The 17,656-nt window shown below is 43.2% G+C and overlaps 1 protein-coding gene across 1 annotated transcript; it reads right to left on the minus strand.

Moving 5' to 3' along the window:
* Window positions 1–874: 874 nt before the first annotated feature.
* Window positions 875–11,950, minus strand: onecutl (one cut domain, family member, like). The gene is made up of 2 exons (XM_042489226.1): window positions 10,903–11,950; window positions 875–1,185 (listed from the first exon to the last, which is right to left on the minus strand). Exons 1-2 carry the CDS (start codon window positions 11,948–11,950, stop codon window positions 875–877), a joined length of 1,359 nt encoding a protein of 452 aa, XP_042345160.1.
* Window positions 11,951–17,656: the final 5,706 nt, after the last annotated feature.

Here is a 17,656-nt window from a genome sequence, read left to right on the forward strand (position 1 = left end):
GGTGTGAGTCTTAAAGCTAGACGGTTGCACCAACGAGTCTGCGTCCTACTTGTGTTTATTGATTCTGTCCTGGCGTATGGCGAGATGCCCCCCCCCCCCCCGAAAACTCTTGATTCATTCAAGGCGGGACCGACTTTCCTAAAACACAGGAGAGGCTCCTGTTGGCGGTGAATGATTGACAGCGTGGAGTCAAGGCCGCTACAGAACCGTCCTGATAATTCCAGGCTCCGAACTTGGAACAACGCCACCGTTGAAAACACATGCTAAAAAAAAAGGAGAATTAGCTTCTTCAGAAAAAACAAGATTAAAAAAAAGCCTTTTCTTCCTCTTTCGCCTTGATTCTCGAGGAAAAACGGGAACATCGCGGGGAGGATTAACGTCTTTGGATGATGAACACTTTTGATTAAGAAGTTACACGATGGAGCTCCCCACATGTGAGCACTTCTTGATTCTTCATGTCTGGAGAGATGAGTAAAGATTTAGAAGGTACACCAAAATATGCTTCCTCCTGATTTGTAATACCCTCATTATCTCTAATCTAGATACTCAAAATAATGCAATGAGATGGAGTCTATGTGAGGGCGTGACTCATCTTTGAGTCAAATCATCTTTGCGCCCTTGACTATACAAGCAGGACCTCGCGCCCTGCGCTCATATCACTCTGGGTATCGCCCCCTTCTATTTCAAAGGGGAGCGATCGACTTTGGTTTGGGAAAATGCTTCATCTTCATAAAATCATCTATAATAGCTGGCTCCGTCGCTCCTTCTGATAACGAGGAGGACATTTATGACGGCTGATCTCTGCCTAGACCAGTCTATGTGCCCCCTTGCTCCCTCAGCGCCCTCCCCACCGCGCCTCCTCGGCGGTCCGTCATCATGCCGTGCTGCAGGACACTGCGGAGGAGGAAACGCTTGAGCCCGAGGAACCCGTGGAGGAGGGACGGCCCTCGTCCGCCCACTTGTTGACGTTGCGTCGGCGGGCGTTCATGAAGAAGTTGCTGACAGTGGAGAGCTCCAGGCCCAGCTGCTGGGAGATGGTGACCTGCAGCTCTTTGGTCGGGCGGTGGTTCTCCCTGAAGATGGCCATGAGCGTACGCCGCTGCAGGTCTGTGAACACCAGCCTGGTGCGCTTCGGGCCCTGGTTGCGCTCCAGCTTGCTCTGTTCCTGTTCCTTCCGCTTGCAGGCTGCAGGCAGACGGATAAAAGATAAATTAAAAAAGGAAAGGGGGGGAGCAGGTTAGCTAACAGACCGGCTGGCTAACTAGGACAAATGGATTAAGCCGAGGGAAAGTGGATTTGTTGAAAGAAAACAGATTAGCTAAGCAACTTTGATTAGTTAAAAGAGATGAATCAGCAACTTGTTTCATTGTGCAGTAAAGGAATCAAGATGTTCAACCCTTCACGTCGTGTTGCCCGTGAGCTGCTGCCGGCAGAAAACAGATAACTACATCCAGGCCGGAGCTCTGCACGGCTCTCATTATGCTGCTTTGGAAAACACTGTATATTTTTACATGGATTTGGCCTCCAGACAAAATCTGGTGTTGTCATCCACTGAATAAGGCCGTGTCTTCCAAAAAAACACACAAACAGATGCACAGTGAAGCACTCAGTTTGCAAAAGTACCGATGGACCCAACAGGGATTATTTTCAGCAAAAATCCTCCATGGTTTTCTTTTCTTATGATGTCATTCCTGCAACTTATTTATCATTAAATCTATTTTTAAAAAACACACATGGAGTCTAGTTTTTATTTTCCTGTGTCTGTCAGTGATGGAAGAAGTATCTGCACCCTTTACCCAAGTAAAATATTAATACAGCTCTGTAAAAAAAATACTCTGTTACAAGTAAAAGTCCTGCTTTGAAATGGTACATAAGCAAAAGTAATTATATTCACTCAGAAAGTGTACTTCAAGTATTCAAAGTAAAAGTACTGAAAGCTGACAAATCTTTAAAAACAAACCCAAAAACAACCTCTAAATTATTTTTAAAGGGAAAAAAACACCACCAAACTCAAAATGATCAAAGATAAATTTTGGGGGAAAAAGAACCCACACAACTTTTTTTTAAAAGAAGTAAAAACATCCAAAAACTCAAAATTAAAAAATAGCGAAATAGCTAACCCCCAAACCCCAAAGCATTTATAAAAATTGTTGGCAACTATTAACTGACTGATTAATCAACCACTTGTGCTTTGGTAAATTGTTGGGTAATTTAATTTATAATAAAATAAATTATTTATAAACTCTTCTTCTGATTTTTATGCAAAATATTCATCTGCAAAGTAGTAGTTTTAAGTAAAAGTATAAAATAGTACAAAAAGAAAATAATCAAGTAAAGTACAAGTACCTCAAATTCACATTTACGTACAGTACTTAAGTCAATGTAGTTAATTATACTCCACCACTGGTGTCTGTTTTTATATTTTAACTGAAATCTGCTCCCAGAAATCAAAAGAAACATTACTGACAAATAAGATACACAAAATGATGATTTTTTCATCTTGTGTTTGCATTTAGAATAAACTGACTGAGAAAGCTGCCATATTTTAGTCAGACTCTGCCTCCCTTCATATTCTGCATTTCCATATTTCTTTTATACCACAGAGGAAAAATTAGCTGGATGTCAAAGTTCTCCGTATTCAAACTTTTTAAGTGGTGATGGAGGTGATGAAGTCTTGTGTTAATTTGTCTTTTTAATGCCAGACTCGCTTACACCAACCACAAAATACAAACTCGGGGTCTGGGTTAAACGCCACTGTAGCTGCGGCAGCCTGCCCAATTATATAATCAATATTTCCTCACGAAAAGTCTGAAATTTATTTTTATTTTTTTAAATATATCGTGCAAAAAAAAAGCAGGGCCAGTTTTGTGTGAGAGACGCTGATATGTGTGTGTGTGTGTGTGTGTGTGTGTGTGTGTGTGTGTGTGTGTGTGTATGTGTGGGCTGAGCTCAGATCCATTTTGAGAATCAGACGAGCATTTTAAATTCAGGCTGAATGTTTCTCTCTGCATATCCATCGCCGAACCTTTCACCTCCAACACGCTGTAATTCTGTATTTACAGGAAACACAACACCAACCTCTGCCTTTGTGTACCGAGCCAACTCCCCCCCACCACCACCCCTCCTCTCTGTCCATCTCCCTCCACCTCTCTTCTCTTTCCCTTAGTGGACACTTCAACATCATTAGTTTCTCATAAAAGTCATTTACATGTGGCGGCACTGAGTGAGTAATAATCACTTTAGGGGGAACTAATTTATTTTCTATTAAAGGCGGGTTACGTCAGGGGTGAGTGAAACAAGCAGAGTCGGCATTGCTCGGGGTGTTTAGAAGCCTTAAGTGGACTAAAACATATTTGGGGGAGTCGTGCAATTACCTAAATGCACACTTTTAAGAGGTTTCAATCAGCGCTGCGCGGCTGAGCGAACGTTTTGCTGATGGTATCAAACGCGTTTCTCTGAGTGTAAGCAAGCGTGTTTGTGCGCACACACACACACAACACACACACACACACACACACACACAACACACACACACACACACACACACACACACACACACACACACACACACACACACACACACACACACAACACACACACACACACACACTGAGGGAGGACCGGTGCATTGGTGCCAATGCTGGACTTTATTGAACACTGGCCTGGAGGCCTGAAATCTGTAAACAAAAGTGTATTTTCTTACCGATTGTGCTAAAATGTGTTTTATTTGAAACATTACTTTATTGAGAGTTAAATTAGGACTTATAGTGTCCACTGTTGCTGCTATAAGTGGCAGTTATACCTTTTTAATTTTATTATTAATATTTGAGTTGAATTAAATGATGCTTTGTGTGTCTTTTGTTTATTAACAATAAGATCAGTTTTAAAAATATATGTCTCTGAACTAATGTATTCCCTTGTTTACTGTGTTTCCTAAGAGCTGAACTCTTCACCTGCAAGGTAATATAGGCTGAGTGGTCAAACTGATGCACAAGATGAATTGTGGAGATAAAATTAAAATTACGAGCTGTGAAAACGCTCAAGGCCGTTTCTGTTCTCCTCTTTAAGTTAACGTGGTCAAGCTCTAAGTTGAGCATATTATTTATGCCAATGAGGTAGAGAGATTTTTATGTGTTGATCAACTTATATTGTGATTTTTTTTGTGTGTTTTTAGTTCTCATGGCACACTTGACAACATGTGTGAGTGCATGTTTGTGTAATAAAATCCTGTAAAACAAGAGAAACGCCTTGTGTCCGTGGTTAGCTACATCCATGTGAACACGTTATATTTGTGTAGAAAAAGGATCCCAAATGTCTTATATTCTCACAATAAGTGAAGAATTCTGCCAAAACACTGTGATGATTTCAACTTGTTTCTTGTACAAATTAAGTGAAGGGAACATGTTGCTGCTTTTTATAGTTCATACCTTTGGGGGAATGTGTTTAGATGTCACTGGTATGCTCTGAATAGCCCTCTTCTTTCACTATTTTCACTTGTGCTGCTTTATGATATTGCATATTGTTGTAACCGATTGTGTCCTGATGAGACCTTCCTGGCTCAATAAAGGATAAATAAAAATTATCAAGATGAAATAGGAGAAAGAACTCAACGTAGAAATTTCAGATAAAAATTGGCAGAATATGTGGAAGATACATCATTCATACACTAATTCATAAACATTTAAGAAACTGATTTGTTTCTTTATTACACCAAAACTGAAAAGAAAGCAGCTGAACAGTCATCAGAAATGTTGGCAAGAGTGCCTTCATTCTCATGTTTTTTGGATAACTGCATTTTGGGAAATGGTAAGGATTTAAAAGAAAACAAACAAGGATATGAGGTCCCTAACAGCTGTTTGGTGCTTTAACTACGTAAGTTCTCTGAAGAAAATGTTGTTGCCAGGAATAGATATTTGATCAAAACACTGCAAGTGGTAAGCAAGAAAGCTGTCAGGAGGAACTAGAGTAAAAAACCAACAAAACACCAATGGCCAACAATCGTGGAAGAAATCTTTTCAATGGAAAAATTGGCACACAAACTGAGACTACAAGAAGCAAAACCAGAAAGAAAATGTTTTTTAAAAAACGGACTATACAAAACTTAAAGAGACGACACTGGACTGGAACAATAATCAACAGATACGCTGATCATCAAAGATGTAATAATGTTCGTGCACCCAAGCAGTTTGTTTTGTTTTGTCTTTTGGTTTCTTATTCTGTCGTATCTGACATGTCAGTGTCACACATCTACTGTATATGTTCAAACGATTTAAGTGAAAAAAGGGAAAATATTTAAAATTCAGACACAGGACAAGTTTTCCTACAATCTCAGATGTTTTTGTCATTAATAAAGAAATCTATGATGCTCTTTTTTTTTATTCTCAGTCACTGCTGTTTGCTGTTTTCAGTAATGCAACTATTATCTTTGACTTGTATCAGATGTTTTGCTGATTATTTATTCACAGTGAGGGCACATTGGTTCATTGTTGGAGTTATATAAACTGTAAGGTTCACAGCATTTAAATTTTAGCTAAAATCTGCATAAGTGTCAACATCAATGATTTTCTTGTTTACCGTCTGTCATGCTGATGTTATACTGATGGACTTTTATGTATTGCATCTTTTTGCGTGATATGTTCACATTAATGGTCTTTTGTGTGGTTGTATGTAGTGAATTTAAGAAAGTTTGTGGTCGTTTATTTATTGTGGTGTTTTAGGCGATGAAGGCTACTTTTTTTTTGTTTTTGTTTACCTGTTGCCCGACAACAGATGCAAATCAGCCGCTAACTAAGTCTGGTGCCTTTAACTGTGCGCTGTCCCTTTGAAATAAACAATCAATTTTAAATATATATATATATATAATATTGTCATTCATTTGTTGTTATTAATTGTTTTGTTTTCTTTTATTGTTATTTTTGTAGTTTGCCCATTTTCTTGTTGTGTTTCGTTCCCTTTTTTTGCCTTAATAATTTTTTATTTGTGTTTTTTTAAAATTATGAAGTAATGTTTACTTGTGTGAACCACAGAGAGAGTAGTTGCTACCCTGCCAGTGAATAATGGGAACATAAATATATAAATGAATTAATAAATGCAAAGAAATATGCATGCTTAATGACATATTTGTATTTTGAACAGAGTTGGGAATCACCAGAAACCCCAAGTTACAATATTATCATGAAACTTAGGTCAAGATACAGTATTATTGTGATTTTAAATGTTTTGCAATACACTGAGTATTATGACATATATTTCCTTTTATCAAATTATGGTACAAAAAGCAAGGTTGAAGATTTCATATAAACTTTGGGTCAGACACATATGAAACTTGGGGTTTCGGGTCGGGAATTTTTATACATAAATTTTGTGCCTTTTCTGCATTACTTTACGGTGGAAATGCATTTAATTTCAATAAAAGTCTTCTGTTACTATTATATTTTTATTGGCGGTGGGAATGCACATTTCTACCAAATCCTGAGGGGGAAATGTCTTGTACAACATTTGTTTTATCTAATAAGATAACGTTTCCATTCTGTTCATCTCACGTCAGTCATTTTTATTGCAACAAAATGTATCTAGTGGACTGAAAAAGCAATTAATTTTTTTATTCAAGACATCTACCAAGAGTTTAATTTGTATTTGCAATATTAATAACTTTTTTTTAAATGATACCTGGCATCTGTGTATCCATACAATATTCCCACACAAAATGTTGTAATATTATTCTTTATCGTTTTCCTCCCAAATGCCTGGTTTTGAAACAAAAAGGCAGAAGATGACACTTTTATTTTGAGGTGCCTCTTTGTGGTGTAAACTTTCTTTAAATAATGTCGCCTCACTGTCAGATGTCTCCACTTCTAAACAAGGTTTATGGTCCTCTATTATGGACCAAAATGACTTGATTAGATGGAGATAACAGCAAGAAACAACCTTGAAATCCAATATTTCAAAGCCCAGCACACGCAGAGACACAATCCCACTCACACATGCTCCAAACACGCATGATATGAAGCTAAGATGGTGGCGTTTTGCAGCGAGAGCAGAGCTGACACGTTGGATTGATTGGCTTACATGTTCCCATTGAGAAACATCTCACACGGCGCGGCCTGATGTTTACTGTATGACCGCCTCTGCACTCCTCAAACTCACAGCAGCAAATTCCTCTCATTAGCAGAGCGCTTGAGAGATAAGTGTGACCTTACTGCCGTCTTTTCCACACGAGTGCCATCAACAACAGCAGCTTCAGAGGCGGGCGTGGAGCCGTGCATGTGTGTGTGCGGCGCCGTTAGACTTTGATTGCCCCGACATCCAGCTGAGTTTCTGAAACTAAAGTACTCGACTGGACATGAATAAATCTGGCCGTGATTTCCCCGTGTGTGTGCTCGTCCTCCTCTGAATCATTATCTGAAGGAAGTGTTTGGACTCGGGGATGCACCCTTGTCAACTGGAGATTACAGGTGCCTGTTAGCTTTTGGGCATCCGGGGCGCTCGTTTGCATTTCTGAGAGTTATCGAACCACGTCTCATTAAAATCTGAACAGGCCAAGATGTCAGCGGCATGTCAATATCACTACAAGTGAAATTATTATTTTTTTTCTTCCAAATGCTACATTTTTCACTGGCGTTACACCATCAATATTTCTGTGCTGGGGGGGTTGGGAGGTGTACAGTGGTGCACTCTCAGCTTAATGAAAGGAGTGACATGATAGTGCTGGCTACGGCTGGCTTGTAGCGCGGATTTATGGCTTGTTGGAGAAGTCGGGGTGCCTCCTCCTCGCCTCCATCCCATCCTCGGCTCTCTGCCGTCCTGACGATCATAACGCCGACCATTAACTAAATGCTTCCTTATGCTGTAATCATGTGTAAAAGGCTCACAATTACCATGCTATAAATCGGCGGCGCTGGGGCGACTCCTGCAGACATAAATATTCCCCTATAGGCTTCTTATGATCGTGGGAACAGCCCCTAATCATGATGTATGCCCCTGTCTCGTGTTGCTGAAACGTGATCGAAAGCCCTTTCCCTACCCCCCGGCGTCTCAACCTACGTGATCGAAAGCCCTTTCCCTACCCCCCCCACACACACACAACACCCCCGCCCCGCAGCCCCCAGCCCACCCCCTGCTGATTTCTTGGGCCAGGGGCTGATAGAAATTATTGATTAAATCTGTGCAGCTCAGACTCCTCGACCCACAGAGGCTGGTTAACCCCTTCAGCGCCAGAGTGGGGGGAGCTGCAAGAGCCAAGATAAAAAAAACAAAAAAGCATGTTTGTGGGTTCGCCTGTTTACAATTCCTGATATGTAAATGGAATCGGCGTTGACCTTTGAGCCTCGCTGGGAGGATGTGAACTGTACGCAGCGAGAGGTGGACGAGGCTTTGTGGCTTTCATTACTGTGGGGGTGGTGCAGGCACTGGAGCCGACACGTAAACCGCATTGACCTTTCTTATTCATTTAGACCTTTAGTCAAGGGCTTCGGCCATCATCTTTAAAGTTATAGTCTCTGATCCCCCCCTCCAACACTGCTTGACTTTAAGTGTCGGAGCATGGCTGTGTGGTCTTTATCCTGCCTCCTTCTCCTCCGACTAAATCCTGATTGCCTCCTCCACCGCCTGAGGTTGGGCTACAGATGCATCTCATATATACAGTGCAGTAATCCACACAAAAACAAGACACTGCGGATAAATCCCAGGGATCACCTCCTCCGTGTTTAGCAAAATGTCTCCGCAGAAAAGACAATTATTTGAAAAAGACAAAATGGCAGCGGCTACGTTCCATAATTACTGAGAGCTCTGCAGCCTCCATCTATCAGAGACACAGTTATGGAAATAACACGCTGCTGCCGGCTGACACTGAAGGGCCTTCTATGTGTTTAAGCGAGTGCTGCATTAAGGAGGATCATCTTAAAACTTGAGGCGTGAAGCAGAGAGCAGTTGAGCTATCTTCAGACTGAGGAGCACAGGGCACCGCGCATTCTAATTCCAGTCTCGATTTGCCGATGCGGCCGAGGTGTGTGTGGGCAAGGCGTGCTGCTCTTTCCCATGGAAATCAATAGAGGCTTGTAATTAAACAAAAGGGGGTTGGCTGTGGGGGGGGGGGGGGGGGGGAAACAACAACCCCCTTCGGAAAGGAGGTTATGTAGAAAAGGGCCGGGCTGTCCAAATTGTGGCTTTGCCAAGAACTAAATATGCAGTTTGAGAGTGTGTGGGAGCGCAGAGAGCAGCATTGTCAAACATTATAGCACACTTCTCTGTGCAGGGACTTTAATTTTTTATGAGCTGATTGATCGGCTTCTCGGACTCGTTAAAATAATGTTTGGAAAGATGAAGATGCTGCAAAATAAAGAGAGAATGATTGATGATTAGAAGAACAAAAAGGGGCTGTTTTATCCCGAGGAAGATAAGGTGTGTGTGAGACAGGAAGAGGCGTTTTCCATACAAAGCTCTCACGATTAGATTCATCAAACAAAATCTCTGTCAAATTACACAACAAACTGGCAGATAACTCGTCTTTAGATAAGGGCTGCTGTAACGTTTTGCTGAATGGAGGATGTACACATGTGCTCTCAGAGCCAAACAATCAAAGATCAATAATTGTGAAGGGATTGCAAGAGTGCACAATCATTACCTATGAACTCCATTGTGTTGTTGAGCTTAATCAGTCGAGTTGCTGACAGAGAGCGAAAAGCAGTGATCAACTGGGCAGGCTCACACACACGTCCTCCTCACAGACCCCCGCAGTGAGACACACACACACACACACACACACACACACACACACACGTATGCTCCTCTCATATTACTGTGTTCACTTGGATCTGTTTCTGTGCTGCGTGTATCAGATGGGCCCTTGGTCCCTGTGGAGGGACAACACTGTAACACGGCACTGTACAGCGTGCTGTCGTCTCTTCAATCCACATCCCCAAAGAATATTAAATGTCAAGCAGCAGATTACAATGTGCCTTTCAAAAAAATCTTTAGCCTGTAGAGTCTGTATAAATACTAACTGGTGTGCAACAAAAAAATCTGACTAAATTCAAGAAAATTGTGAAAAATGAGCCAAAAGTCCACAAATATATTGGATTTAAAATGATCTCACATTTTGAGGAGCTCCTGTTTTTCTGGCTAATTGACTTCAATAAATTGATTATCAAAACCAATTAATTATGTCAGCTGATGCAGCACTAAAGATCACCTCCACATCAGCAACAACCCTCCACTTGTTTTCACAGATATGAGGAAAGTGACGACGCTGCTGCCTCGGAGCAGGACCGCGTTTTTTTCGTATTTAGCCTCGCAGTAATTGCCTCGGTGACGACGTTGATAAAAGACGTCTGGCAGAAGCTCAAGCCTCATTTGCATCAGCTACCTTGCCAAGTCAACTTCAGCCGCGTGCTGAGCAGATATAAATCACTGCTAGAATTAATCAATCGCTCCAGAATGGGCATATCTGCACAAATTATTTTGTGGGCTCAAAAGCGATTAAATTGCCAACCGCTGATCTTCATGCTTCGTTTGAGAGGAGGGCAAATGTCTGTGGCTTTTTTTATTATTGTAACTACTGTACAGATCAATAGGAGCTGTTTGGGAGCAAAGTAAACAAAGGAACGGCACATATGGTCCTCTGCAGCTCAAACTGTCTCTGTGTGCTGCTAAATTGTGATTATGAGACAATAGATGGAGGCCGTGCTGCATTCAAGAAGGAAACATCAGTGTGATGCTTTTCCTCATGTTTCTACCTGAGCTGCATACTGATGCTGCAGAGGAGGGTTTTGTTTTTTTGGAAGACATGGAGAAGGAAGGTGTTTGGGGAAAACAAGAGGAGAGCGAGTGTCTGTTTGTTGTTGTGTGTGTGAGCACAGTGTGTACATGTGTGTGAGGCAGATAGAGAGCAAAGCCAGATCTTACCCTCCAGCCGGAGTGAGGCCATTCTTTGAAACTCGGGCTCCTGCAGCCAGCGGGACATCCTCTTAAAGGTCTCACGGCCGGACTTGAGCTTGCCCCAGGGCTTGGGGTTCCTCAGGAGGTCAGACAGCGTGCCCTGTGACCTACACAGAACCCTCTCGGCGAAGATGGCCTGGGGGATGCTGTACCTCTTCAGCTCAGTGATGATCCGCTGGGCCACGTCCCTGGTGTTGATCTCCTCCCCGCCGCCTCCGCTGCCCTGCGAGCCCGGCAGCATGCCCTCACCGGGCGAGGACGAGCCGGACGATGAGGAGTGCAGGTGCTCGCCCATCTTGGAGGCCTGCTGGCTCGGGTGGTGGTGGGGCTGGTAGTGTTGGCTGTAGATGTGAGCGTGGTGGCCCGGGGCGTGCTGGTGGGCCTCCATTTTATTCAGCTGATGCCCCACTGACACGTCGCCTCCTCCCAGACCCGGCGGCGACATCTCGCGGCCAAAATCGGACGTCCGGCAGAAGAGGCTCCCCCCGTGGACGTCGTAGCCGGCGTGGAGCATCTGGCCGCCGTTGCCGTTGGGGCTGTTGCCCAAGCTGCCGTAGCCGTGCATGGAGGAGGCCAGGCCCGAGCCCGTGGAGGGCGGCGACAGGCTCTGCGTCATGGCCAGGTCCTTGCCATAGGGGTTGTAGAAGTTGGTGCCAAGGCCTCGGTCCTCGCGCATCAGGGTGAAGCTGCCGATGACGTTGCTGACAGGGAGGCAGGGGTGGTGATGGTGATGGTGATGGTGGTGAAACTTGTCGTCAAAGGGCTGCAGGGGGGTCAGGGTGGTGTAGGTGCTGCCGGAGCTGGACGGGGAGTCGCCGCTGTATCCCAGTGCAGACATGGAGTGGTCGAAGCCCGGCGGACGGGGCTCCGGCTCCAGGGACATGGAGGGTCCCCCAAGGGAGGGCCTGGGGAAAGCAGCTGAAAGGTCCCGCGAGTGCAGCATGGCCCTGCCGTCCTGACTGTGAGCCAGATCGGAGTGGCTGTGGAGGGACATCTCCCCGAGACTCCCATCCATCTTCACTTTCAGCAGATAAACGCGTGCTGTGGCTCTGCTCTTGTTATTGTTGTTCAAGCAGCCGGGGCCAACAGTCTGCGCGCTCTCCTTACACCAGACTATGGATTTATCGATTTGTGAATTAATTGATTTCCGGGCTTATGGGGTGTCTAATTAATTATCTGATAACGTTAAGTACTGTCTTCAAACTCCCTCAAACTCCCAGAAAGGCAGTTTGCAGAAGCATGAGGAGCTTTGCCTGAGATTTGATCCTCAGCTCTTGTGGTGTCTTTGGTGCTCAGCTGTGCTCCTCGGCAGAAGCTTTGTGCCTGCGTGAGACAAGACAGCCGCTGTTACTCCGCTCCGTTTCAACTTTCATGCTCACAGAGAGGGAATAACGTTTGTCTGCTCACTATTAAACACTAATCGACACTCGTGCATCCAAAGACAAAACAATAATAGAAGCATTTAGTCGTTTTATCTCACACATCCCGGCAGAAAACATCGATATCAGCATTTTAATCACTTCATTTTTGCAACATGCGATTTTTTTGCTCTTTATGCAAAGTTGGCCGGACAGAAGGAGCGCGCATGCGAAGCGCTCAGCATTAGGTGCGTATTGGGTGCGTTTGCATATTTCCAGCATGTAATGAATGTGAACGACGCGTGAACAAACTACCAAAAACACGACGGCGATTCAGACACACAAACATCGACGTGTGAAGCCTCGCGGAGCTCCATGAATCCTACCTTTTATGATCCACCTCTCAGAACGCGTCCGCGGCTGTTGTCCGTCCTGTGCATGTCTCCGATTGTGTCGCCGAGCAGCCCTGCAGATTCACACAATTGGTCCGCTGCGCCCCGGGGTGCTACATTCACCAAAACCAAGAGTGCAAAAACCATCTGCGGCTAACACACCGAAATCTCTCGCGCTCTCTCTCCGGTTCCCGTTTCTCGGTCTTTTGTTTTCCAAAAAATCTCCGGGTCTTGCCTCGTTTTTTTGCTCTCCACTAGCAGCTCTCCTCTTTTTCTTTCATTATCTCGTGAGATTTTCCTCCTCCTCCTCCCTCTGCCTGCCACTTCATCGATCTCACCACCAACTCTTTCTCCTTCTCCTCCTCCTCCTCCTCCCCCTTGCTCACATTGACTCTCTGCTTTCAGTGCGTCACGGCCTTAAAAATCTGACAGATGTGCGATGAAATTCCTACTCCAATTAACCCTTTCTCTCCGGGGGGGAAGGAGGGAGGGGTGACTGGGCGGGGGAGGTGTGGAGGTGGAGATGCTCCCTTTCTCATAACCCCACAGGTTAAGCCTCCTTCAGCTGATTGCATGCACAATTTATGAATTATGTGCGCGCATCCTGGTCAGTGCGCTGCGCCCGGCTCTTTATTGTGTCTCATCACAAACTGCAAGCTGCAATGTCGGTTTCTTCCTCATCATGTAACAAGTGATGCTCTGGTCACAGTGAGGTAACTGGAACATGGAGACTGAAAGACACAGAGCTAGAGAATACATTTCAGGGATTTTTTGTACTTTTAGTAAACATAAGATGCCAGAGTGCATAAAACACCATCAAAATAGGGCTTGTTTATATAAAAAAAAAAAGTGTCAGTGGAGGATCTTATGCATCCCCTGACAGAGGTCCGGCCTAAGCTCCCAATGTCCTAAAATCCTGGAAATGTCCTAAAATCCTAGAAACAACCTAAAATCCTATTAATGCCCCCAAATCTGAGACATGTCCTAAAATTCTGGAAACATCCTGACATGTCCTAAAATCTGTGAAATGCCATAAAATCCTAGAAACAGACTGAAATCAAAGAAACATACTTAAATCTTGGAAATGTCCTAAAAACTAAAATCCTATAAACATGAATGGGGCTGATGTAACTGGCCCCTGTCATTTTGCAAAAGTGGCCCCCAAGCAAAGCAGGTTGAGTATCTCTGCCCCAAACCCATTTTAAAAAGGGAATTTAGGATGAATATGCAATTATGTAAATGGTCTCACTAACTTATTGACTCCAGAAAAAGATCCATCCATTCCCACCATGCTGCGCCCGCTCCACACCAGACCCCAGCCCTTCTTTGTCTCTACAGCACCAAACATTCCTGAAGAATTTTGCATTTCTCTCTTTTTTCTGTTTCCTCTCGCGCCACATTTTAGGGGCAAAAGCTGCCAAGTGACGCTCGTGTTTATTTCAGCTCTTCATCAGCACTCAGCACGCGCCTCCATTCACTCACAGCGCCAACACTTGAGTCTGGAAAGTCCCTCAACAAGATCAATGCGACCCTTTTTTTCTTCAAAAGACCCTCGACCTGCTGCTGCAACACCGAGTAGACACACTGCAGGCCCGGCCTGCTGACAGCGCGTGCCCGCGAGTGCGTGCACGTGTAAGAGCATCCACTTAATGTCACTTTGTGTAAATTTACTGTGCAACATGGACGCCCGGATTTGTGTCTAATCTGTGAGCGTGCGTGAGTGTACAATCATTTGTGGAGACTTGAGTGGGTGCATGCTTGCTTGCGCGCGTTCACGTGAATCTATTTATGTGCTTTGGCGCCTGTAGGAGCATATAAAAAGCATAAATGTACATCTAGTCTGCATAGTGAGGCCTGTGCGTGCATGTTTGCGCGCGCTCCGGCCTCAGAGAGAAACACGCAGAGAGAGACAGAAGCAGGGAGGCAGAGCGCATACTAATCATATCTGTCTGTCAGTTTAATTTTCAGAGATGAGCAGTTCTGGCGTTTGGAAACAGCGGAGCGGTGCGCGGTGTGGGACCGCCGGCTTCCCGGAGCAGATGCTGCCCTATCGATCCGCTCCGCGCGCAGCCAGCACGGAGGGATGCGTGTATGGATGGCGAGTAGCTGGAGGTAAAATGGTCAACGGCTACAGAGCGAAAATAAAAGGTCCTTTTGGAGGTCGGGGTGAAAGTTCACCTTCTGTGGCTGGCAAATCCGAGAAGGAAGGCTGACACTCGAGCTGCAGAGCCCCCCAACTTTACCCACTCACACCCGGTTCAGGGTCCGAGTTTGTCAACACAGAGCCACTTGTGATCTGCAATACCGTATTTCTGCGTAATAAGGAGCTTTAGTGAAAAGATTAGTTTGCTCAGCTAGTAAAGAACGTTCCCACAACATTGGCTAACGTTACCTACACGGTATAATAATGTTTTAACGAAAATATTTTAACCTAATGTTCAAATAACGTTTATAAAGATGTTCATCATTTCATATAATGTTCATTTAAGGTTAAATGCTAAGAATAAACTAAGATGCAACGTTTTAACCGCAACACTCTGAGGATGTTTTGGTGATGTCCAGAGGTGACAGATTCTTTTTAACGTTCCCACAATGTTACATAAGAACAAAAGAAGAACGATTTCAAAGCAACATTCATAAAATGTAACTGAGTACTGAGATTAGAGACTCTTTTTTGGATGAAATGTAATTTAACAATAAACGTTTTTTTTAATGTTTATAGAGAATGTTGCTCAAACTTTAAGAACATTCTGAACACATGAAGAAAACCTGCTGCTGAAAATGTTACTAAAACATTTATTGGTTGCATTGCATCATTTTTCCACCAAAAAATTGCAAGCTGAGTGTGCACACTGAGCCCAAAATTTCAGATCAGCAGCAGTTTTTCATAATTTAGCTTCTGCAACATTACAACCACAACATTTACATTTAAGCCATCAGGAAAAACCTTCCATTACCAATCCAGGCAATAAATACACCAAAGAGGAACACTCACATTTTAGCCATTTAGCCGCAGCTCTCATGTAAAGTGACTCCTGATATAAGCTTTTAATCTAAAGCCAATACTGAGCGCCTTCAGATTTGAACCATTTAGCTGATGCCTCCATCCTCAGGGACATGTAGCTGCATCAAATCCTGCATCACCAATATTACATGCAGCCAATAGCGAGGGGGTCAAGGGTCAGGGGACATTGCTGTGACCTTAAGATGGACATGCATGGCCTGCAAAATAAATAGAATAATCCAAAGAGAGGCAGAGAGGTGGCGTGTTTGTTTTTGCAGGAGAAAAGGCTGCTGTCTGAGTTTCTATGCTGCTGAGGAAAGAGTCGTCAACATTTATATATTCATATTTTATTAGAAGAAAATTATAAAAATAAGGAAAAAAACTGAGTTGAATCGTTTTTTGTGCAGCAGTGGACGCGCAGTGCATGCTGGCCCAAGAGGCCTGCAGACGTCCCCGAGCTGCAGCTGCAGCAACAGGACGGAGGACAAACACACACACAGCGCGACATTATTCATCCTGGACTTCACACTCGCCCCCCAAATCTGCTGTTTAATCACCGCATAAACGTGATCACTTATTGGTAAATGATAATAGATGGAGTGCGCGCGCAGGGTTTCAGTTTTGAATGAGATATTGACTTCCTGTTTGCAGAGGCGAAAAAGGAAAAAAAAAAAAACAAAAAAATTACGTTTTTTATGCCGCGAGAGAAGAAGAATCATCTGGAGGATTAAAACAAAGAAAAGCAGATTCTTCATATTTCTGAAAGTATTTGTATGTTTTCGTTTGAAGAATGAAATCTAGCTGTAATATAATTGTCATTAAGTTGATGCTGTTAAAACAAATTTAGGAAGTTTTCATCTTATACAACCGACTTAATAAGCAAACAAACATATTGGAAGCAAGATTCAGCAGGAATAAATCCTCACAAAAAGTAAAACAAAATCAATAAATATATCCATAAACATATATTACTATATATTGATAATGATAGGCTATATATTTAACTACTAAAATATAATAATAACCCCCATGTTGTGATAACAGATTGATGTTGTTGTTGTTAAGTTTTTTTTTTATCACATGCATTATTTACACACACACACACACACACACACACACACACACACTGCAGAGGCAGAGTGAACTTACATGATGTCATGTACACTCATCACTCTGTGTGTAGTAGTTTAACACACACATGTACTCACTGTACAGTAGCCTGCATAATACATACAAAACACAATTTAATTTCCCAAAATGTTTATTGTCATAAAGAATCATACAAATATAATACAGCAGGTTTCGGATAGTCGGTTCATCTCTTATTTTGAAAGGATACATAAATTGACGCCATTAAAAAAAAATCACAGCAAGTTTTCAACTTAATCAACAAACTTCATAAACAAAACTGACTTCAGCCGGAATAAATCCTCACAAACAGTAAAATAAAATCAATGAATAGCCTGTATATATGGTGCTGGAATAAATGCGTCATGTGTTAATGTATCATGGCTTCAAAACCGAAGTTGAAGACTAAAAGGTGTCCATCATTTGTGTGTGTGTGTGTGTGTGTGTGTGTGTGTGTGTGTGTGTGTGTGTGTGTGTGTGCGTGTGTGTGTGTGTTATACCGATATTCAACAATGTTTATCTTCTTTTTTAATTTCCCTGTCATATAGCTGTGGCCATCAGCTGTTGCAGCTGTTATATGTGGAGCTGCCTGCGTTTCACCAGATCTGGCAGATAATCTGCTCTCTCAGTCTCTGCAAGCCATCTCAAATAAAGTCACTTCACTCAAACGTTAAATTTGTGAGCTGTGTCACTTTTCTTTGATGTAAAACACCAGAGTTTCAACAGTCGACATTTCTGTTTCATTTCCTCACCTGTTTAAGTGTAAAACGCACGTAACTTTGTCTCATGAAAATGAGCACATGAGACAAAGTTACGTGCGTTTTACACTTAAACAGGTG

Source organism: Plectropomus leopardus, chromosome 7, assembly GCF_008729295.1.
Source record: "Plectropomus leopardus isolate mb chromosome 7, YSFRI_Pleo_2.0, whole genome shotgun sequence".
NCBI lineage: Eukaryota > Metazoa > Chordata > Actinopteri > Perciformes > Serranidae > Plectropomus > Plectropomus leopardus.

Bases quoted from the DNA above. Each gene is read 5' to 3' on its own strand.
- onecutl (XM_042489226.1), bottom strand. From the start codon at position 11,950: ATGGATGGGAGTCTCGGGGAGATGTCCCTCCACAGCCACTCCGATCTG. The intron at 1,186-10,902 runs GTAAGATCTGGC...GTCTGCCTGCAG, and splicing joins GGCCTCACTCCGGCTGGAGG to CCTGCAAGCGGAAGGAACAG.